Below are 22493 nucleotides of genomic sequence, written 5' to 3' on the forward strand. Positions count from 1 at the left end.
TCCTTGACCTCTTTGCCCCCCCCCCGCCCTGCGGATCCCGCCTCGCATGCACCGACCTTCAGGTGTTCAAATACCCCTGCTTGGTTAGCGCCCCTCCATCCCTTGTCCCCCGACGACTTGTTCAAACTTCGGATCTCTGTGCGAGGTGGTCTTCGCCTTGTGGATGCTATCTCGTCACTCCGTCCCATCCTGCTCAGCCCCCTTCGATGCCCCTCGAATCCGGGTGTGTGTCCATCTGACTGAGCTTGAGTCTATTCGGGAAGTCAATTCCTTGCCGGCGTCTGCCACTCACACGTGCGAACTCAACCAAGAATACAAGGATACCTCTGTCTGTTTTTTTCTCGTCGTTTGCTGTGGCTTCATCATGGACTGCTTCGGCCGCAATTTTATTCGCGCAGAATTTCACCGATAAGTTGGTAGCCCTTGCTGTTTACAAAAGGGAAAAGGGCAATAACCACTCAACACACTCGTCCCCCCTGATCCTGCCGCTTGTATTACGCTTCACTTCTAACTGGTACCAGCCTCAACCTGTCGCAGTTCCCTGCGCACCCCGTCATCCCGTCACACACCCTGTCAACCAACTCCCCCTCCCAGCTCCCACCGCCCTCGTTCCTAGCGAGCTAGTCAGCCCATCCACTTCCTCTCACTCGCTCCAGCTATTGCCTCCCACTGCCCACTGCGCTGGCTACGTCCCTGCCAAGGCCCTTTCAGAGCTGATCAGGCTCGTAATTCAAATTCCTGCTATCAACCAGCGAAGTGACTTCATGCAACTGGCCCACCCCCGTTGCCCCTGCTTCCCCACCAGTTTCCTGATTGTCAACAAGTACCTGACCTAGGTATTCAACCGCTATCCCGTTGCCCGCTGCCCGATATATTCAGCGCCTGGCTCTCTCCTTCACTTTCTCCCAAAACTTTCCGAGCCCCAGTCTCTCGTCTCGCAAATCCCTTCGAGGGTCCCTCATTCCGCCTTCAAACTACTGGTGCACTCCAGAGAACAGCCCTCCCTCAGTTCGACAAACGGTCATGGCGTCAGAATTCAACAAGAAGCTCCTCTCCGAGGGTAACAGGACCGACTTCCCAAAGAAAGGTGACGAGGTCATCATCGAATACACTGGCTGGCTATACGATGCTTCGAAACCCGAGAAAGAGTACAAGGGCAACGAGTAATGCCTCCCCACCCACAAATGGCCCCCTGACTCCCTCCCCCCAAGAACTGCTACTGACCTTGTTCAATCAGGTTCGACAGCTCAGTTGGACGAGGGGCTTTCCAGACCCAGATTGGGGTTGGCAGAGTCATTCAAGGTATGTGTTACACAAAGGAAATTAGACTTCTAGCCCGCTCTTTCTAACCCCGGTTCCCACAGGCTGGGATCACGGCGTGCTGCAGATGTCGTTGGGCGAGAAGAGCAGATTGACAATCCCTGGGTAAGTCTGTCCCAAGACCTTTGGTCGGGTCGTTTGTTTTACTTCACCGCCACTCCTGCCGGGGGAATTTCCCCACGATATCTGGGACGAATTTGGAGAAGGCTAGCTCTATCACTACCACGTTGGAGTTGAGAGCCTCGGCGACTACGCTTGTGTCATGGTCCAAGTCTTCAGTCGAATTGGAATAGCTGACGTTTTCCATTCAGGTATATGGCGTACGGCGACCGGTGAGTAATAAAGCACCCGACCGAAAACACCTCCCTCCTGCGCTGTTACTGTGGGACCGCCTTGGGTGATATCGAGACATTTGCTGGGTCGACACTTTGCGACTTGATCGAAATTGTCTTATGTCTGGAACGTGGAAGACCACGACCCTTCAGTCTTCACTCATCAAATGACTCGGACGTTACTTCCCACGCTCGACAAACTCGTCCGAAATGTTATCGTCTCCTCACTTTCTGTCGGCTAACTGGTGGTGTGACATGTAGTGGTTTCCCCGGTCTCATCCCGAAAAACGCCACCCTCATTTTGTGAGTCCCGTGCTTGCCTGTGTTTTCAGTAGCAAGTTTGCAGAACTGGTCCATTGAGCCGGTGGTTGATTTTGTACTATGGCCTGCTGACATGGTGCCCTAGTGATGTCCACCTGCTGGCAATCAATAACAAGAAGGCATGAGTTTCATATTTTTCAAAGACGTCCAGTTTCTAAAGTCGAGGTGAACGCATCCTCTGGGCTTTACGGCATCCTTGGGGGGTGGTTGCTTTCCAAATTAATCGCGTTTGGTCAATCAATATGTTCCAAGTGTATCGATTTGTTGTAACCATGGGATGGCACAGGGAATGATGGAATCTCCCTCGAATGGCAGCAGATAGCATGGTTGCTAGACAGTCACTTTCAAGGCAGGATGTTTGATTTCGACACCTTTTACTTCCTTGATACGCTATTCTCACTGGAGTCCGGAAGCAACTTGCCAGGAAATCCATCTCTTCAAACAGAAGAAACCACCAGAAAGCATTAGATATTTCACGTTATCTCCGCCTCCTGATCTGGTTCTATTGGCTCCTACCAAGTATCGATTGCTTACCGTTAGCTCAGCGACCGACAGACTGTTTTACTCTTTATCATTCATCGACTGCCGCTCACCCAAGTCCATTCCTGTATAGTACAATTAACGAATTTAGAATCAGACGGCTTTCCTCTAGTGTCTTGTGCTGGGGCCCTCTCCTACGGAACAAATTCCACATTACGCAAGCATTTCTGTGTGCAGATCCTATGTTTGAGAGGTCTGTTCGGGGTGGCTTTGTCCTCGCAAGTGTACAATATTGGTGGTCAGTCCAAATCCAAAGAAGAAAAAATTTGGGAAGAATTTGGGAAAAGGAAAGAAAAGGAAAAGATAAGACAAGAAAACAGCAAGGAAGGCCAATGAGTGTCAAGGAAGCCAACGAAAGATATCCAGGCCAAACACCGACCAAGGGACTTTTGCGAGTATCCTTGTACTCTTAGAAGTACCTACTTATGAAGGACCAGAATATGAAGCGGGCTGTGAATTGTTGTGAAGTATTGTGAAGATTGTGTGATGCATTAAGAGAGACTACCCACGCTGCCACGGTTTCTTTCTCTCTCTTTCTATCACTGTGTCATTTCATCACCCTGTCGCCTCGCCTCCGCTTTCGTCTCCGCTGCGCCGCGCTGCCGCTTCGTTCTTGTTCTTGTTCTTGTTCTTGTCTTCGCTCTCGTAATTTTTTTTTGGAGTTCTATCTATCTGAAACAGGTCCAAGATTTGCGCGACTAGAGTACTGGTACTCCTTGTACGAGTACCTAATACTTGGGACTTGTTCTTGGTGATGACGTTCCCTCCCAGCTGGGAAAATTCCCATTTCGTTTTCCTGCTTGGAAACTCTGGACAGTCAACTTTACCTCGTACAATAGGCTAATTCAAGAGCCGCACTGTTGGGGAAACCGTGCTTGAAGCGAGGCGAGGTAACGTTTTCATGATTGACACGTATGGTTCCCCCCATTCTCCTCTGTATGCATCTAGAAAAGCTGATCTTTTAATTGGTACATGTATGAGGTTGCAGATGAATTTCGTCTTCTGCAGCAGCACAAAGATCTCTTCCCTCAGAATGTGAGTTTGAGGGAAAGGCGGGTTTCTTTCTTCAATCTCATATCTTCACTACCTCCCTCACCTTGCGATCCTCCCCGACCACCAACCGCAGCTGCTTGCCCTGCCAGTGGTCCTTGATGCCTTTGAACACCCCCTGCCTCAATGTGTCCGTGTACAGCTCGTACGCTGGATAGTAGCCGTCTACAAAATGCTTGACCTGTTCGTCCGTCATCCCACTCCCCCTTGTCGCGCGGAGGCCGGCCTCCTGCTCCAAGCGCCACTTGTACACATACTGCGGGTCTAGAGCGTCGATGTGGATGAAGGCGTCCAGCTGCGTGGTTATTTCATCGTATTTATGAAGAGCTTCGTTGATGGTCGTGATGGATTTGAGGGTGTTGTGGCCCAGACGGCCGTGGTACGGGTTGTCGGTCGTGGAGTTCTGCAAAGCCGCCACGGCCGCCGCGTGCTTGGACTCCAAGGCTTCTTGGGCCAGGGGCCGGAACCCGACGCACCAGCCCTCGAACAAGACCACGCGCACTGGGTTGGAGGGATCGGTGTTCACCTTCTCCCACTCGCTCTCGGGGACACGATCTCCCTGGCCCGAAAACGCAGCCTTGTTGTAACGCGGGATTTTGGTGGGCTTGTTTTGCTTCAAACTCGCGAACACCGAGAGCGCCAGGGGAATATCATGCGTTGACGGCTGCCCTCTGTGTTGCAACAGCGGGTTGTCCGGGTGTGACTGTGCGAGCGCCACTTGGTCTGCGTGCGTCAGGTAGAGGTCGTCGAGGGAGAAGACCACCACGGAAAGATTATGGGGCGGAGATGACAAGGTGCTCTTTAAAATGTCCACCAAGACCGTCTTTCCTGCCCCTTGAACACCGTTCAGGCCAATGAAGAAGGGTGGTGGATTTGAGGACGTCGCATATGCCTCTTGGTGCTCGGCAAGTAGGGAAAGGATGAAAGGTACCACGTATTGGGCCTTGTCATCGCGAATTTCGGGCATCTTGTTTTCCCTTATGGTTTAAAAAAAGAAGGGGGGTTTCACGTGAACTTTGGGAAACCCTAGGACAATATGAGGAGGGAGGGAGAATATCAGCTTCTTTCATTCATTGAAATTGTCCGCCAACTGTCTGCCAATTCTCTAGTACTTGGGAGTTGGCTGCGGCTAGAAGATTACCCGCTACAACAACGGAGACGACTCCGATGTGAAATGAGAATCGAAGAGAGTATCTGTTCGGGCAAAAAGCCGTGTGTTTGACCTGGATGGTCGCTTTCTGTGCGATGCTTCAGCTGGTATCAAATATCAAGGGGACGTGTGGTGTTGAATTATTCTTTTTGGGCTCATGCAAGCTGTCGACCTATTGTTGGACTGAGCCACATTTCGATGGAGCAGCTGGTTAGCATCCGCGACGCCTTGATTTCACATGCCGACAGGAGCAGATGTGGAGGCTAGAAAGTGGGCGGGACTTTCGGAGCATGTTTTCGCTCACCGACGGCGGCTTTTCGCTGCGAGGGAGCGAAGACGAGGGAAGTAAGACCTTGTGTGGGGCTGAGGTGCTGGAGTTGGATTTGGTCATGTGATTTGTGCCTCGGTAATTTTGAAGAGTGACACCCACCGAGGCCACTCCTAATAGCCACTGCGCATGACAAGGACTCGGTACATGATCATACTTGTACACACTCTCCTAGTGCTGTTGGCATCATCATAATCTTCGGCTATATTCTTTTTATTGCCCTGACTACGGCCGAAGGACTTATATCGGTGAAGTCTCCCTTCTCGTAAAGACGTCTCATCCTCCCTCTTTCCTCCCTCTACTGTGTGACGTCGAAACCAAACTCATCCTCCGTAACCCGCATCTAGAGACAGAGTTGAACAGGTGACGATGGTGCAAGAACTCCGTTTCGACAACCAGACCGTGGTGGTCACTGGTGCTGGTGGTGGTCTTGGGAAAGCATACGCTCTCTTCTTCGCCTCGAGAGGTGCCAATGTCGTGGTCAACGACTTGGGCGGTTCCTTCAAGGGCGAGGGTGGTGGCAGCACAAAGGTCGGTCCTGGAAATTGTCACATGCTCGGCCATCCCATCTTCTAACCTTGCTTTCTCCCAGGCCGCCGACCTTGTTGTCAATGAGATCAAAGCTGCTGGCGGCAATGCAGTTGCCAACTACGACAGTGTCGAGTTTGGCGACAGGATCATCAAGACCGCCATCGATAACTATGGCCGCGTCGATGTCCTCCTTAACAATGCCGGCATCCTCCGCGATATTAGCTTCAAGAACATGAAGGATTCTGATTGGGATTTGATCAACACCGTCCACATCAAAGGTGCTTACAAGTGCGCAAGAGCTGCGTGGCCATATTTCAGGAAACAAAAGTACGGACGTGTCATCAACACGGCTTCCGCCGCTGGTCTGTTCGGCAGCTTCGGCCAGTGCAATTACTCTGCGGCGAAACTGGCCCAGGTCGGGTTTACCGAGACCTTGGCCAAAGAGGGTGCCAAATACAACATTATCTGCAACGTCATTGCCCCTATTGCCGCCAGTCGAATGACGGCGACCGTGATGCCTCCAGAGGTGCTCGCCAGCCTCAAGCCTGAATGGGTGGTGCCTCTCGTAGCTGTCTTGGTCCACCCGTCCAACACGCATACCTCCGGCTCGATCTTCGAAGTTGGTGGAGGTCATATCGCCAAACTGAGGTGGGAACGTGCCAAAGGCCTGTTGCTCAGAGCCGACGACACCTACACTCCCGGCGCCATCCTGAAAAAATGGGACAAGGTCAACGATTTCTCCGAGCCGGAATACCCCAACGGTGTCGCCGACTTCGTGTCCAAAGCGGAACAGTCAATGAAGCTGCCACCCAACGAACAAGGCGAGGACATCCGCTTCGATGGGAAGGTCGTCCTGGTGACTGGCGGTGGTGCTGGGTATGTTCTCCTGCTACACTCCATAACTTGACCTTACACTAACATGATCAGTCTTGGCCGGGCCTACTGTCTCGCTTTCGCAAAACGCGGCGCTTCTGTTGTCGTCAATGACCTCGTGAACCCAGACACCGTTGTGCAAGAGATTCAAAAACTCGGTGGAAAGGCTGTTGGCAACAAGGCTTCGGTCGAGGACGGTGATGCCGTGGTCAAGACAGCTATCGACACATTCGGTAGAATAGATATCTTGATCAACAACGCTGGCATTCTCAGGGACAAGGCTTTCGCCAACATGGACGACAAGCAATGGGACGACATCATCAATGTCCATCTCCGTGGCACCTACAAGGTAACAAAGGCAGCATACCCGTACATGCTCAAGCAGAAATATGGGCGAATCGTGAACACAAGCAGCACGAGCGGTATCTATGGTAACTTTGGTCAAGCTAACTATGCTGCCGCGGTAAGTTTCTCGAGTTGTGGAATGGGCTTTTTACTGACCCGAACAGAAACTCGGTATACTGGGATTCTCTCGAGCTCTGGCGTTGGAAGGCCGCAAGAACAACATCTTTGTCAACACCATCGCACCCAATGCTGGGACGCAATTGACCCGAACTGTGTTGCCTGAGGAGTTGATCCAACTCTTCAAGCCCGAATATGTCGCTCCTCTGGTGCTTGCACTCTCCTCAGACAAGGTGCCGGAACCACCAACAGGCCTCCTTTTTGAAGTTGGCAGTGGCTGGCAAGGACGAACACGATGGCAAAGAAGCGGCGGCCACGGATTCCCTGTCGATGTTCAGTTGACGCCCGAGGACGTTGTCGCGCAGTGGGAGCGGATCATCAACTTTGATGATGGCCGTGCGGATCATCCTGAAACTCCTACGGATGGCTTGAAGTCTATCATGGCCAACATGGAGAACAAGAGCAATAAATCACAGAAGTCCAAGTCTGGGACAGACTACTTGGCAGCAATCGAAAAGGCCAAGAAAGCGCAAGCCACCGGGACTGAATTTGTCTACGATGACAAGGATGTTATCCTTTACAACCTGTCTCTCAACGCGAAGAGAACCCAGCTGCCCCTCGTCTACGAAAACGACGACAACTTCCAGGTCTTGCCAACATTTGGCGTCATCCCCTATTTCAGTGCCGTTGCTCCCTTCTCGATGGACGAAGTTCTTCCGAACTTCTCACCTATGATGTTGCTGCATGGCGAACAGTACCTCGAGATCCGGAAGTATCCTATCCCCACGGCTGCCAAATTGATCTCGTACCCTCGACTGGTAGAGGTTGTCGATAAGGGTAACGCCGGGATTGTCGTGACTGGCACCGTCACCAAAGATGCAAAGACCGGAGAGGATATCTTCTACAACGAATCCACCGTCTTTGTCCGTGGATCTGGTGGGTTTGGAGGACCCAAGAAGGGTGCCAACCGCGGCAATGCAACCACCATCTACCAACCGCCCAAGCGCGCCCCAGATGCCATTGTCGAGGAGAAGACCTCGGAAGATCAGGCTGCTCTCTACAGATTGAACGGTGATCGGAACCCCCTGCATATTGATCCTGAATTCAGCAAAGTCGGTGGTTTCAAGGATCCTATCCTGCACGGTCTCTGCTTTATGGGATTCAGCGGTAAACACATTGTCCAGACCTACGGCCTCTTCAAGAACATCAAAGTGCGCTTTGCCGGTACCGTTATTCCAGGCCAGACTCTGGTGACTGAGATGTGGAAGGAGGGTAACAAGGTCATCTTCCAGACCCGAGTCAAGGAAACTGGCAAGCTATGCATTGCCGGCGCCGGAGCGGAGCTATTGGGATCTCCCAAGCCCAAGTTGTAGATTATGTAGTGAAAGCATCCTGGGGGAAATCCGGTAGCAGAATCAAACAATATTGGCAACGTGAGTTTAGAAGCTCTCTAAAATAGAGAATGGTAATTCATTATCCATGACTTGAGGACGGTTAAGTGTGAGTTGATTCCCAAAAGTCTAATACTGGGGCCGCGCTGGGTCAACGCAGGGGCCATGGATGAAGGGTTTATAGCCGAGAAAGAGCCCTAACAAAACATCTATTTTATATATTATACACGCAGAAAACTTGTTGGTTTATGTGCTCCAAATCAGACACAGATTCTTTCATTTCTCAGCAACGGCTCAATGGTCTAGTGGTATGATTGTCGCTTCGGGCGGGTTTTATTGGCCTCTGGTTGTAAAAGCCATGAAATGTGACAGGCCTCGGGTTCGAATCCCGATTGAGCCCTTTTTGCTCCCCTCCCCAAAGGGGGGATTTTTTTGGTGCTGGATTAAAAAGCAACAAAATACCTGACTAGCTTGGATAGGATGGAAATGGTCGGTCGGGACAAAGTACGAGCGAGGGAGTTAATGTTTTTTTTGTTTATTGTCTATGCTATTATCACGGATTTCTCGTTTCTTTCTCAAGTCAGTGGTGAATGTTTTCAACAATGTACCGAGTTCTATCATATCCGGCAGAGCCATGGGAAAGTTGGAAAAAGGGATCATCTCGAGCGAAGTCCTGCATGGTCGGATGTGTTCGATACGATATACGCTATACTAGCCCCCAACCGTGACTTGTAGGGTTTGGAAGAGGTCAACCATCTTATCGAACTTCTACCTAGTCCTTGACGAAGCTTCGAGCTGTGTCCGAAACGTAGGTCGTTATTCTCCCTGTGGCGAATTACTTTCGAATAATGAATATAAGGGGGGTGCACATATATACGTTGGTAGATTAGGTACATAGATGAAGGTCAGAAAATTTACGAAGATACGCTATACGCTTGAGTGGAAGCATCACTAATAATATTAATTTTGGCGTTGTTCACAAGCGGAATAAGGTCGCTTTGGGGGCCTCCGGCGCGCCGTCTCCATGTCACTGGCGGCTATCAATTATTTCGCTCAGTGACCAACTTACTCATGCCTACGCAGCAGCACGCAGGCAGCGTACGGCAACACCTCGCAAGTCCTCAAAAGGGTCCAAAGAAAGAGTAATGCTCTATCCTCGCCCGTCCCTCTGTTCATGTCTACTTGAGCACCATGTTCAAATCGACCCGCAACAGTCGGAGTGATGTGGCTTTACTCAGGCGCATCCAAACGCTCCGCTAACCCCAAATCCTCGTCATCCCATCACCGCGCGCCCTCACAACACTCCTCCTCTTCCTCGTCGTCGACTCCCACCTCCCGACAGACGTCCCCCAGTTCCGCGCTCACCGAAGTTTTGAGAAAGAATCCCTTTAGAACAGGCTCAAAGGAGTCCCTGCCCGCCGGAGACCCTGAAGATGAAGATCCTTCGGTGCCCTTAAACAAGGACTTGCTCGTGCTCGCCGACTTCTTCCCGGACGTCAAGGTCGAAGTCCTCCGGGAACTCCTTGTCCGCTTCGATGGCGACAGTAGACTCCCGATCGCCACGGAGCAACTCCACAAGTACAAAGCAGAATGGGCCAAGGGCCGATTGAATGTCCCGCCGAGGAGCGTGGAGGAGCCGATCCCAGCGGACGAACTTTTCAGGACAAAGGAGTATAAGGATGCGGTCAGAAGGACGGTGGGACGTGAATTCAGTGCACTGGGCAAGAGTGCCATTGACGCCGTCCTCGCGGAAGTCAACTTCTCATATACGAATGCGCGACCTACCCTTCAAGAATTAACGAGCAGGTCGTGGAAAGCCACCTTTGCAAACCTCCTCAAGAAGAAGCGATCCCAGGCCGAACCCCCGTCGGTCCTCTTGGATAGAACAAAGGCGGATCCTGGAGGGCCACGGTTGATCTCGACAGGGTCTCGCGACCTTGACAAGGAGTTATCAAATCTCTTCTCCGTGTCCGCGCAGTCGTCTCGACGACCGAGAGACCAACAAGCGATCGACCTGGAACTCGCTCAAGCCCTCAATCTGAAGGAGGCCGAGGATGCGGGTGCCCTGTTTGAGTGCCAGGTCTGTTATAACGACGTCACGTTCGAGGACGCCTCATTCTGCACACACTCGAATCATACTATTTGCCTAGACTGCGCCCGTCACACTCTCCACGAGGCCCTCTTCGGGCAAGGGTGGGCAAAATCTGTCGACGTCGAGCGCGGCACATTGAAGTGCCTGGCCGCAGATGATTGTGACGGCCATATCCATCAAGACCTTCTCAAGCGCGCTCTCGACCGCTTCGACAACAAGTCCAGCGCTGAAACCTGGAAAAAGTTTCAGGACCGTCTGGCCGAGCATAACCTCCAACACTCGGCTCTACCACTCGTGCGATGCCCGTACTGCTCTTACGCCGAAGTCGAACAGATCTACGATCCGGACACAGTCACATCTGCCATCACATGGCGACTTCGCAAACCCACCACAGGCATCCACACCATCATCTGCATCCTCCTTCTCGAACTCCTCCCGGCCACCATCCTCTTTCTATTACCTTTCTTCGTTCTTTTTCCCCGATACTTTATTACACTTTTCTACACGTCACTGGCGCATTTAGCCGTTAAGACTTGTACCACGCGCTTTCAGTGTCGGAATCCTTCCTGCATGCGCAAGTCCTGCCTCAAATGCCAAAAGGCATGGCACGATCCGCACGTCTGCCACGAACCCTTGATTCTTTCACTCCGCACGACCGTTGAGGCAGCACGCACTGCTGCCATCAAGAGGACATGCCCACGGTGTGGGACCTCATTTGTGAAAACCTCGGGGTGCAACAAACTCACCTGCGTGTGCGGGTACAGCATGTGCTACCTCTGCCGCAAGAACATCGGCAAGGCCGGCTCCAACATCGAAACCGGTGAAGGCTACCGGCACTTTTGCGAACACTTCCGGCCCATCCCCGGCCAAAAATGTCAGGAGTGCGACCGCTGCGACCTGTACCGGGCCGAGGACGAGGACCTTATGGTTAGGCGGGCCGGCGAGGAAGCCGAGCGCGTCTGGCGAGAGAAGGAGGGCATGGTCGGGGTTAAGGGCCTGGAGGATGCCGTGGGCAATGTCGCCGGCGAAGATACCGTGTGGAAGAGGTTCAAGGACGGGAGATGGACGGTCCAGGGCGTGTTGGACTGGCTTGTCGAGAGGGCCGTCATTGTCGAGGTGGAATGAATATGCATCATCACCACAGGAAAGTCACGGTAAACATTCGTCATTAACATCCATGCATACCTACCTTAGGTCTTAGTCAGGTCTTAGGTCTTAGGTCTCAGATACCCAGAGAATTCATGATAAGAAGTATTCAGCCTCGGCCATTGTGAGTGAGTGAGTGAGTGAGTGAGTGAGTGAGTGAGTGAGTGATTTGTGATTGATTTCCGCAGAGAGAGACCCGATGGAGAGGGACAGCGCGAGGAGAGGGGGCTAACGTCACGTCTACGTACTCGTACGAGGCATCTGGTATCTAACCCAGGTAACCTAGGAACCTACATAGTACTATAGGGAGGTACAAGTGCTTTGCATGAACAGATCGCGCGGGCGTGCAAACATGGAGGAGAGACGTTTATTCTTTTCTATCCTTTCCATTTCACTCCATTCCACTACGTCCCGACTATGGTGGTTGTAGCCACTTAGCCACGTAACTTCATTGAATGGGGGAAAATCACATCTTGTTTTTACCGGCTGATTGATTGGGGTAGAGCATTTCGTACACACGCCGCCACTGTCGGTCTGCGGTGGAAGTGTTCCCGGCATCAGGTCAGGGTCGCTGGTCTGGGACTGAGATGCCATGATAGACCTCCGTCCGAATCTAAAGAGTGTGAATGTTCCACGCAGAACAGAGGACGTGTTGTGCTATGATGTCGAGTTCCTGCTCTCAATACTCTCAATACTCTCAAGAGGCTAAAAACACCTGAAAATGAGGGTTCCAAGTGCCGACAAGGGTCGCGTTCGCGAGCACTGTCCCCCGATCCCCCATCTCCAAGCGCTTCTCTGCACGTTGTCAAGCATTTGCAATCTAAAGAGCAAAGGAGATTTTTCAAAGAGCTCTAAAATCCAACTCCAGACTAGTTTGCGACCAGACAAAAATGAATACATTTCGAGTTTCCGGGGTGGAAAAAATGCATTGCGGTCTCTCTTCGACGTCGTGATCATCCGGAATGCAAAAATAGCTCAGGTGGAAAAGTACAATAGTCGGTAGTCGCCGAAGTCCATGCACAAACGATGGCTTCGAAAGGGATAGATCCGCCCCTGACATTTGAAAGATATCTTTGTAACAAATCTCGTTTCAGGGCATTGGGGGAACGTCCGTTGGTACTCCATTATCGTCGGCTTCGGAGGGAGGTGTCAGCATCGTTGTGTCGACAGCAGCAGGCACTTCGACCTCATTCACCACGACATCATCCTTCCTCTCTCGTCGATTAACGAAGCCTGGATCAGGGGACTCCCAGGCATAGTCAACCCATTCGGATCCGATAACCCCTCGGATTCCCTTAGCAAGTTCGCGGATGGTTTGTCGACGCGCTAGAGACCATTCGTGGTCAGTGACTGAGTCGCAGGGAGTAATGGTGCCGGGATCCGCATCGAGGTCGTCAGCCAGTCCATCGAGAACGCTTCTCCACACTCGCATCGTCTCGTCGAGCTCCTCCACCCTACTGACACCCATGACACTGACGCCTACTCTCTCCTGAGGCAGGCTAAGAGCATGGCCATAAGATGTGTCTGTTTTTCCAAGTGGGTTACCCAAGGCCCCAACTTTGGCGCCTTCCCGGAGCCAGTTCTCGAGAGCGAATCTGACCGCGACAACCTCGAGCTTTTCTCCTCTGGACTCTGCCCATTTTCCGGCATTGATGCAGGCTTGTCGGAGGCCGTCCGGGGCAGGATGCCAATTACCCATAGCGCCCACAGGAGGACCTGTTGATCTTAACAGGCCCATTCCTAGAGGGCTGGCATTTGTCACAACATCCACACCAGCGTTCACCAGGCGCTCAAGACCGTCCGAAAGCAGTCGGGTATTCTGAAGGGTGAAGTTTGCGTACGATTGAACAATGTCTAGTGGTTCTCCGGTCTCTCGCAAAATCATTTCAGCCAGCTCGCAAAGAACCAGCACAGGATAGCCAGAGATACCAACGTAATGCACGGTGCCTTCTTCGTCCCGTATCCGGCGGAGCTCCCTGATGGCGCCGAGGACTTCCTCTGGTGAGACGAACTCGCAATCATGGCAATAGACCACATCAAGGTAGTCAGTCCTCAGACGACTACAACTTCTTTGGACGCTCTGCCGGACCCATGACGGGGAATAGTCGAAAGCATCGGCGGCAACGCGGCCAACCTTTGTAAGGATAAAGTACCGATCTCGCGGATAGTGTTGTCGGACTAGGTCGCTGTCCAGAGCAGTCCCGAGGATCTCTTCGGCCGGTCCGTAGTAAGGAGAGGTGTCAAAAGCATGGACTCCTTGGGCGAGAGCCCTCTGGACAAGAGAAGTGGGACCCAGGGCGTATGGATCAACATTGTACTGTAAGCCAGATATCAACAGATGTGCCGGGTTGTAAAAGAAGGTGGTTATTTACCTGATAGTTGAAGGTGGCGGTCCCGAAGACGAGAGGAGGGAGTGAGTTGGACAGTGGCGATTGAGATCTAGGCATGGCTTCGTCAGTCCCACGGGCCAAGCACAGAGTATGCGGTCCTGGTTGAAGAAGGGGGATGTTGAATGGAGGCGGATTGGAAGTATGTAGGAGCAAGATGTCAATGTAATACCTTTCTGGGCGACGGCGGTCGCAATCGGGAATTTTGATGGAGGGTGCAATCGGTGAGAGGAGCCACCAAGGACTATTTTTTGGGTGTTTGGTTCGATTCGGAAACTCTGGGAGCGATGGCGACAACGCAGTGGGGCAGTCCAATGCATGCGAGGGAAAGGTTCCTGCGGCTGATATCGAGCTAGAGAACAAGAAGGGGGTGGATTGCCGGTGGCCTAGATTGTTCTCTCCGGATTCGCAGGCTGTCACTTGGTGAGGGAGGTGGATGGGGAGGATACGAGGACTTGGTAAACGTGTGGAGCGAAAGATGCGGATTCAGCCGAGGGATGTGGTAGTGATGAGGTGGACAAGCAGGATCTTCGTCTAAGCACGCAACGTTGACTCGATACTAGATATGAAACACAAAGATAATGCATGGCTTGAACATGGCGAAGGAGAATCGAGGACGACGCCACTCAGATCCATGACGCTCTCATATTGGTCTGGGCGCAGTCTGTATGCAGGTTGGCAGGTTACACAGGCTGCGTACAGATCTCGCACCTTATCGCACTCCAACTCCCGTCGATACCCACTTCTATCCTGGTGATCTTGATGATCCTGGTGTGGCCCTCTCTTCCAACCTTTGCAAGTCTCCAACGCTTATCGGCCTGGTTGATCCGTGTCTCTTCTTTTAGTTGGTCCCATACAAGTATGTAACGGCCACTCGCCAGTACCGGGGCGGAATGCCAACTGAATGTGCACAAATGCTATCATTTTTGGATCTGCTCCAGCGTCCAAGGGGCACCAAGTTTCTCCAACTCTCCCCTGGATTCCTGTCCTCTGTCATTTTTATGTCTGCATCAACTTCAACCAGGCCCGTTCATTACCTGCTTCGACTTGGCCCCAATTTCCTTCTTGAGTGGAGATACGCTCGTCAGGTTGGAGCGGCGTCCGTTCCCAATTCCAAGGCCGCGATTGCGACAGCACTGACATTAGAGACACCGCGTCAACCTGTCTGCTGTCTCCTCCTGAACATCATCCTCCTTTCTGCAAAAGTAGAAAGAGCATCCATCCAAGACGTAATAATTCCGTTCTTTTGCTGAGAAATTCTAGCGTAGACCCTCACCCATGGTATAGTACAAATGGTTTTTACAGAGAAATTTCCACCCAACACCGTCCGCTATGCATGAGAAACAATCGTCGAAAGAGAGGATCCGAGGGACGAGGTGCGAAGTCATGTAGGCCTAGCTGGCCATCCGGTCTCGTTACCGTCCTTTGAAGACGGTCAGCCGCAAGGGAGATCAGTCTTTATAGATCTTGGGTCTCCAACCTTCTTTGATTTCTTTTTCCAACCGAGCCTTGTGCTCGGCGGCACGGGCTTCCATCTCTATCCGTTCTCTGGCACGAAGAATCTTGCTTTGGAGGTAGAAGGACCCGCCCCCGCCTTTCTTAGGCTCGTTGAGATCGTACAGCTTTTTGAACCTCTCCATGACCTGTTCCATGTTGGTGGCGCCGCCTTGAGGAGGTTTCACGTTGAGAATCTTGCAGGCTTCGTCGAGAGTCATCCCAGAAGCGGCGGCGGTGTTGGCCGCGCCTGGGTCGCTTTTCGCAGCAGCCCTTGCATATTGTGTCGATGCTTGAGCTTGTTTGTATGCCTCAGCGAACGCTCTGCCAAAGACACGCCCTCCGGTTAGGACGATCTGGGCGATGATTCGATGCGCCTGGTATGGTCAGTCCGGTCCTGCAGGGAACAACTGACTGGGGACATCTAGAACTAGGGGATACATACCATTGATTCTTGTCGGAAAGTAACAAGATCAAATGGGTTAATAATCGCGATGTGGGCGATGGCGGACTGTTCATTTGTTCTTCAAGACAGAAGCTGCAGGAAATCTTTTTGCTTGTCGCAGTCTCCGGCCGGCGAATCTTCGCCTAAATTTCCACGCAATTCTCTCATGGGTCACGTGCCTGTCTCTTGTGTCCTGCCACCTGCATCGATGCGGTCACCAAACAAGGTCATTGATCGTCACGGCTCTGCCTGCGCAGTGCACATGCCTACGCCGCAGTCAAGGTTGTCCACAAGACCACATCTCACATCCGCCGAGCCATCAAATATCTTCCTTTGTCAAATATGTCGCTATCATCTCTTATAATACTTCTGAACAACGGACCTCTACAAAGCAATCAGGCGATCCTGGACTGAGTCTTTCCGTCTCCGCACCAGTAGCGTCATCTGTTTAGGTATCCTTTGGGCGTCATCCTCATGACCCGGCATTACTCGGTGTATGGCAGCTTTTGGTATGTCCTGATCCCCTATCCGGACTTTCTACTTCAGCTATGCTGATGACTGCTCAGAAACTCCTTGGATCACATCGATGTCAAGACCGTCCTCATATGCACCTGCGTCAGATTCCTCCTCCCAGCAGGCCTGGGACCCTAATCCCCCCACATATGCTGCCTTCTCTCCAACATCCACCTCTGGCTACTCCGCCACATCGAAGCAGCGGTCTACGATCATAGTTCACAAAAAGTCGCCTCTACTAGTAGCGACACCACCTCAGATCACCCGAGCCCTAGCCCATTCACATCCCTTCTTGCTGCCGTTGAATAAACTCGCCGGTCTTCTGTCATGGAGCACTCGAGACCCATGGGAGTCATATCTGATGGTGGCCGTCTTTTGGGGAATCACACTATATGGAAGTGAAATCATTCGCTTTGCCAGCCCGATCATTGTAGTAGTTGGTCTCATACTGGGAATGTACTCCAGACGCTATTCGCCTCTGTCGTCCACCTCCAAAACCGGAGAGAAACACACAGCAAAGGGCCACAAAAGGCAACCTTCAGAGTCTCAATCGCACCATAAGACCCTCGATGAAATTGTCGAGACCTTGCAGGAACTGACTGCTCGCTGCAATGTCTTATTGGATCCCTTTCTCAAACTGACCGATTTTCTTTCTACCCAAACCACACCAACCGCCGCTACAACCCGGCCAGCTTTGACGACCCTCTTCATCCGTGTTATTTTAGTAACTCCGTTTTGGGTTGTTCTGACCCTTCCGCCTTTCTATATTCTGACTCCTCGAAGAGTCATTCTCGCTGTTGGCACAATAATATTGACCTGGCATTCCAAGCCGGCTCGGGTGTCTCGGGTTATTCTCTGGCGTTCTGTCTTTATGCGCAAAGCGGCCGCGTTTGTCACTGGGTTGGAATTTGATACTTCGCCCAATGCACAATCTGGGCCATCAAATCGACCATCAATCGGGACGAGATCGAAATCCCAAGGCGACCTCGCCTCAGAAGCTGCGATCAAGGGGAAATCGGATTCTTCTGGCGTTCGTTTCACGTTTATATTATATGAGAATCAACGGCGGTGGTTGGGTCTGGGTTGGACGACTTCTTTGTTTGCATATGAGCGCGCGCCTTGGACGGATGAACACCTGAATCCTGCACCATCAAAGGAAGAGTTCGAACTCCCAGATGTGGAGGGTGGTATGTCCCGATGGAGATGGATCGATCCCGAATGGCGAATAGAGCATGGAGACGCCAAGTCACATAAGAGGGCAATAAGCGACAGCAAAATAGGAGGCGGTGGTATGTCCGGTAAAGCGGCTGCCGACGACGGCGGAGGCTGGATATATTATGACAATCGATGGGAAGATGGGAGGAGAGAAGACGGATGGGGTAGATATACGAGGAGGCGCAAGTGGTTCCGTGATGCGGAACTTGTTGAAGCGACACCGAGCATTGAGGACACTCCAAGCGGCACTCCAGCACAATCCTCGTCTGACACGGAGGAGGACAAGGTGAGAAAGGCGAAAGACTTCGCCAAAGGGGTGGGCGGATCAGACGACACGGTTACCGCAGACTCAAGAACTCCCACGGAGAAGTCATCTGGAACAGACCAAAAGTCCAACGACGCCAACAGCACTGCCAAAGCATCTGTGGTGAAGAAACCGGGGAGCTGGTTCTCAAAAAGAGACCGCAGTGATAGCAAGAGCTCGAGTGGGAAGAATACAGGCCAGCTCAGCACACGGAGCGATCGGAGTCGCGATGGTCCAGAAGATGATATGCTGGATAAGTGGCGAGATGCTCCAGGACACCGAGCATTCAGTGTTCAGGAGGATGTTGCTATGAGCCTTGGATAGGGATTATCTTGGTGGTATGAGCCTCGGAGGATATGTTATAACTAGTAGTACACCAGGATTGACCGCTCAGCACTTTTAGTATTTCCCGTGATATGCGTATGATTCAATATGTAAGTCCTGATTTTGCGCTTGCTTCCTGTTGCCGTGGTGCCAGTATCGACACCTATCACCCACCAGTGACTCAGTTACTCGCGACGTCATATCTACCAGGATCACACCCTCTCCTCCGCTTGTCCTCATTCCTTTCATTCGTCTTACCTGAGCACCCTGAGCTTTTGACCACTCACCCACTCCTCGCCATGATGATCAAGGATCTGTCTGATCCCTCGTGGCTCCCTGCCTTGACCCGTCAGTGCTGGAGCCCATGGCAATCCCAGAAAAACCCATCCCCACATCTCCATCCTCCCCCTCCCCCCTTTTGCTACCAAGTAGAGGGAGGGATCGAGACTGACGTCAAGCACTTGGTTCTTTGTTGCACAGAACGAGTAAAGTTGCTTGTGGGTTATGACGAGTATCTCTTGAAGCCACGAAGGGGGGAGGGGAGCGGGGGCTAAAGTCGTATATATATAATATAATATAACATGAGGTACTCTGTTCATTCGTCCCAGATATACTTCTCAGCGTTTACTACTCTTTCCCTCTCACCACCACAACAACAAGAAACCACTTCTCTAAAGCAAAAGACTACTCTTGTTTGGATTAATATCTCCATCATGTCGGAACAGCAACAGAAGAAGGAGCAACAAGGCCGTATGTTCATGTTTCCTCCCCAATTGGACCCTCATTTCCCTTCATCCTCGTTATGTCCTGTCCTATCCTTCTCTCTATTCTCAACAGAAAAACGGAGACGACGCTGAGAAACCTACCTGACTGGGTAACTGACTAACACCCCTTGGCCCTAAAGTAGGAGGCATCCTCGGCGGCTTGACCGATACGGTCGGCAACACAGTCGGTGGCGTCACGGTACGTTGGGCGGCGTCTTTTCACTCCTTTTCCACCATTCCCCTCCATATATTTTGCACAGTCTGGGCTAACATGTCGAAAACGTTCGCGTGGCTCGTGTAGGATACAGTGGGCAACACCGTCTCCGGCGTCGGACAGGGTGTAGGCAAGACCGTGGGTGGTGCGAGTCAAGGCGTATGTACCTACTTCCCTTATTCCCTCCCTGTCCCTACTCTCCCGCCCTCCGCGACTCTCACCTCCCTCCCCCAAATCTTCCTATTCCCGTGACATCCTCTGTGAGAGTGGCTCGACAACGGGTCTCGAGAAATTCAGGCATCGACTGACATTCTGCCGGCCCTTGCTCTGTGTATATAGCTCGGCGACACGACCAAGGCTGTGGGCAACACGGCCAAATCCACCACCGATTCGATTGGAGGCAAGAAACAAACGGCAGACAATCCTCTGGGCTTGTAATCGGTATGTCTTAGGGAAAACGCAGCCTCTGGTTTTTGGCAAAGGGGAAAAAGCCATGATCCGAGAATTTGCTTTGAACCCCAGTTGCCTGGGTTTGATCCAATATTCGTATTTGGCACTTGATATGGTAGAGAACTTGGACAGTTCATCAACTTCCTTGATATCTCACTTATGGAGAAACGAGTGACAAGTCTTCAAAACTTCAAAAAACCCATACAAGCGCTCCAACCTGCTTGACCATTCCCAATATCCAACTCCAGTATGCGCGCAATCAGAGCGCGTGCATGCAACCCGTATATTCACACTATAAATGTCAACGTATCGTGAAAGTCGTGCTATGTTGTACCTGACGATCACAAATCAGGTACGTATTCTTCATAACCATCTAGACAGATTAGTCCAAAAAACACCCGTCTTCTGCATTTCCTACCCTTCCTTGAACCATCGTCGGCTGTAGTGGTTTGAGTTGCCGTAACACTACTAACGCTCGTGGTGAATGTTGGCGCTCGTGTGACGGTGCCTTCCGTTGTTGTCGAGGCGTCAATGGCAGTGCTTGTGACATGGTGATGGTGGGACTTGGATGAATCATGACAACCCCAGAAATAACCGGGTGTCTTGCATGTGTGCTTCTTATGTGGTTTGGCGGTTCTTGTGGCACTCGGATTCGATAATGTCGAAGATGGAGATGGCATATGTGTATTCGACGTAGTATCACGACATCCCCACCAACCTGGGTGCTCGCAGGTAGACGATGGGTCGTGCGTGGCAGAAGCAGGGACAGATGCGGTGGACGAGGTTGTTGTTGGCGCGAGCGTGGTTGTTGTTACCGTGACATTGACTTTCTCGTTGCACCCAAACCAGCCTGGTGTAACGCAACTTGTGGTCGTGTAGGTTGTGGTAACCACCGGTATCGATGTAGTCGTAGTCGCTGTTGTAGTCTCATCTAGACATCCCCACCAGCCTGGAGTTTTGCATGTGCTCGTTCTTGTGTACGTTGTTGAGCTTGTGCTAGTTGTCCGGGTGGTCGTCGTCGAGTCCGAGCCATTGCTCTCAAAGAACTTCCAATTGAAGCAATCCACGCACTCATCGTCAGGTTCACAAGTGGGGACCGTCTGGTACATTTTGATCACATTGTCGATCACATTGTGGATCTTATGGTTTCCTATTCCCACACGCCAACCGTAGTCGCTCACAGTATCGTATACACATTGTTTGCCAGTATGGCACTGGGATTCCATGGCGTATCCACCCAACGTGCACGTTGCTGTGGCACCATTGCAGGTTCCCATAAAGACTGGATCCGCCGTGTTTCCGAAGTGATAGGCCCCGGTATATTTTGTGCGTGGTCTGTTGGGATTTGACGATGGGGGAGCCGGAAGGCCGAGGCGCTTTGCTGCAAGATCTTCGCCAGGCGCTTCAAATGTTACGGTTGGCAGACCAAATGTGAGACCAAGGAGGCTGGTTACTGCGCCGCCAAGGGAGTGACCTGCAAGCCAGACGTTCGAATCTGGGTATAATTCCGTGACGTTGGTATACAAGTCGATTGCAGCTCGATAATACCGGTTCTCTTGTCTCAAGGCTTGGACTACACATGTCCGGTTACAAGTATACGTGCCGGTCTGGCAGTCGCAGACTTGATGCCAGAAGTATGAGCCACCTTGAGCACAACAGCAAGAGAAAAAGAGGTTGTCGTTTAGCTTGTCCTTGGTGGTAGTCCCATCTCCATCAAAGACGGCAGGAGAAGTCCCCTTGAGACTAATGATGACTGTTTCGTTGCCTTCGTTGGCAAATATATGTCCCCTTAAACCGTCGCCTTCCCATCCAAATGGTGTAGATCGGTTATAGCCTTGGTTGACATCTTCCCAATCTCCTTCGCCAGGGCCTGGGTTATATGCGTTGGCTGCCATTATCGCCAGGTTGAGTACCGTGGGCTTGTGCTCGATATTGGGTCCCACCACCTCGTCCAGTGTCCACTGCGAAGCGTCAAGCACAGCCGGACTGCCTGTGTATCGAGCATGTTGGAGATATCTCTCAACGCTCGGCGCTTGCCTGTCAACTAGTCGCTCAATCTCAACAGAGTCAGAACGCAGGGTGAAGTGTGGCGGCGGTTGGAGGGAAGACGTCTGGACATGGTCATCGTCTTGGGTGAGAAGGACGGGCGCCTGCGGGCTAAAATCGTAGCGTTTGTGCAGATTAGGATCTCGATAGGTGCCTCGATGGAAAATGTGTCTTAGTGTAAAGTCATGAGTGTCTGATTCTTTCGGTACTGGCACTGGATACCAGGGATCAATGGCGGCGGGGAGTTTGGCCACAACGATCGAGGGGGTTAAGGCGAGGAAGGACAACAGCATGCTCGCTGTGATTCTGCTGCCCGATGTGCAAATCCTATCTCTTTGTTTCCGAGTCTTCATATTGATGTGCTGATGGTACGTGACTGAATCGGGGTGCAGGGGAGATCGGAGTTGATGAAGATGGGATGTTTGAATGACTGTTGACTGAAGTTGGCTCGGGCCAGTGGTGGCTCGGTGGATGGAGGCGAGGATGGGTCTGGAAGGCACTGACGTCGAGCCCGACCGGGGAGGGCAACTAAACCACTTTCTATTATTCGGTACATTACCGAATCCACCAAACCCGTCAATCACATGCGTTGTTGGCTCTTGTTCAACAGTCAACAACGAAACGACGCACCACGAATCCTCTACGGATGAGCCGGCTCTGGGGTCATTTGCGACTCCTAGGCACCGGATTGTTTATAGTTTCTCTTTGGAGTAAAAGAATGCTCTTCTAAGATCTCCCGCGCCGGCTGCCTGAGACAGGCTGACAGCACAAATACAGTACTGGTCTGTTCACTATTTCCAC

General features: G+C 51.9%; 7 protein-coding genes across 7 annotated transcripts; 3 read left to right on the forward strand and 4 right to left on the reverse strand.

Moving 5' to 3' along the window:
- Positions 1 to 3585: 3585 nt before the first annotated feature.
- Positions 3586 to 4530, reverse strand: AYO21_08800 (hypothetical protein; the record flags this gene model as incomplete). Its single annotated transcript, XM_022658743.1, has 1 exon — positions 3586 to 4530. The coding sequence occupies one exon, from the start codon at positions 4528 to 4530 to the stop codon at positions 3586 to 3588; it is 945 nt and encodes a 314-aa protein (XP_022508899.1).
- An 880-nt stretch (positions 4531 to 5410) lies between these two features.
- Positions 5411 to 8280, forward strand: AYO21_08801 (peroxisomal hydratase-dehydrogenase-epimerase; the record flags this gene model as incomplete). The annotated part of the gene is made up of 4 exons (XM_022658744.1): positions 5411 to 5572; positions 5634 to 6448; positions 6500 to 6908; positions 6955 to 8280. The coding sequence occupies 4 exons, from the start codon at positions 5411 to 5413 to the stop codon at positions 8278 to 8280; spliced, it is 2712 nt and encodes a 903-aa protein (XP_022508900.1).
- Positions 8281 to 9520: 1240 nt separating this feature from the next.
- On the forward strand, positions 9521 to 11515 carry AYO21_08802 (hypothetical protein; the record flags this gene model as incomplete). The annotated part of the gene is made up of 1 exon (XM_022658745.1): positions 9521 to 11515. The coding sequence occupies one exon, from the start codon at positions 9521 to 9523 to the stop codon at positions 11513 to 11515; it is 1995 nt and encodes a 664-aa protein (XP_022508901.1).
- A 1111-nt stretch (positions 11516 to 12626) lies between these two features.
- AYO21_08803 (hypothetical protein) lies at positions 12627 to 13983 on the reverse strand (the record flags this gene model as incomplete). The annotated part of the gene is made up of 2 exons (XM_022658746.1): positions 12627 to 13853; positions 13909 to 13983. The coding sequence occupies 2 exons, from the start codon at positions 13981 to 13983 to the stop codon at positions 12627 to 12629; spliced, it is 1302 nt and encodes a 433-aa protein (XP_022508902.1).
- A 1391-nt stretch (positions 13984 to 15374) lies between these two features.
- AYO21_08804 (mitochondrial import inner membrane translocase subunit tim16) lies at positions 15375 to 15865 on the reverse strand (the record flags this gene model as incomplete). Its single annotated transcript, XM_022658747.1, has 2 exons — positions 15375 to 15794; positions 15863 to 15865. The coding sequence occupies 2 exons, from the start codon at positions 15863 to 15865 to the stop codon at positions 15375 to 15377; spliced, it is 423 nt and encodes a 140-aa protein (XP_022508903.1).
- A 583-nt stretch (positions 15866 to 16448) lies between these two features.
- AYO21_08805 (hypothetical protein) lies at positions 16449 to 18218 on the forward strand (the record flags this gene model as incomplete). The annotated part of the gene is made up of 1 exon (XM_022658748.1): positions 16449 to 18218. One exon carries the CDS (start codon positions 16449 to 16451, stop codon positions 18216 to 18218), a length of 1770 nt encoding a protein of 589 aa, XP_022508904.1.
- Positions 18219 to 20345: 2127 nt separating this feature from the next.
- AYO21_08806 (hypothetical protein) lies at positions 20346 to 21985 on the reverse strand (the record flags this gene model as incomplete). The annotated part of the gene is made up of 2 exons (XM_022658749.1): positions 20346 to 20562; positions 20628 to 21985. 2 exons carry the CDS (start codon positions 21983 to 21985, stop codon positions 20346 to 20348), a joined length of 1575 nt encoding a protein of 524 aa, XP_022508905.1.
- Positions 21986 to 22493: the final 508 nt, after the last annotated feature.

The sequence above is a fragment of the Fonsecaea monophora genome, assembly GCF_001642475.1.
Source record: "Fonsecaea monophora strain CBS 269.37 chromosome Unknown Scaff80, whole genome shotgun sequence".
In the NCBI taxonomy this organism is placed as follows: domain Eukaryota; kingdom Fungi; phylum Ascomycota; class Eurotiomycetes; order Chaetothyriales; family Herpotrichiellaceae; genus Fonsecaea; species Fonsecaea monophora.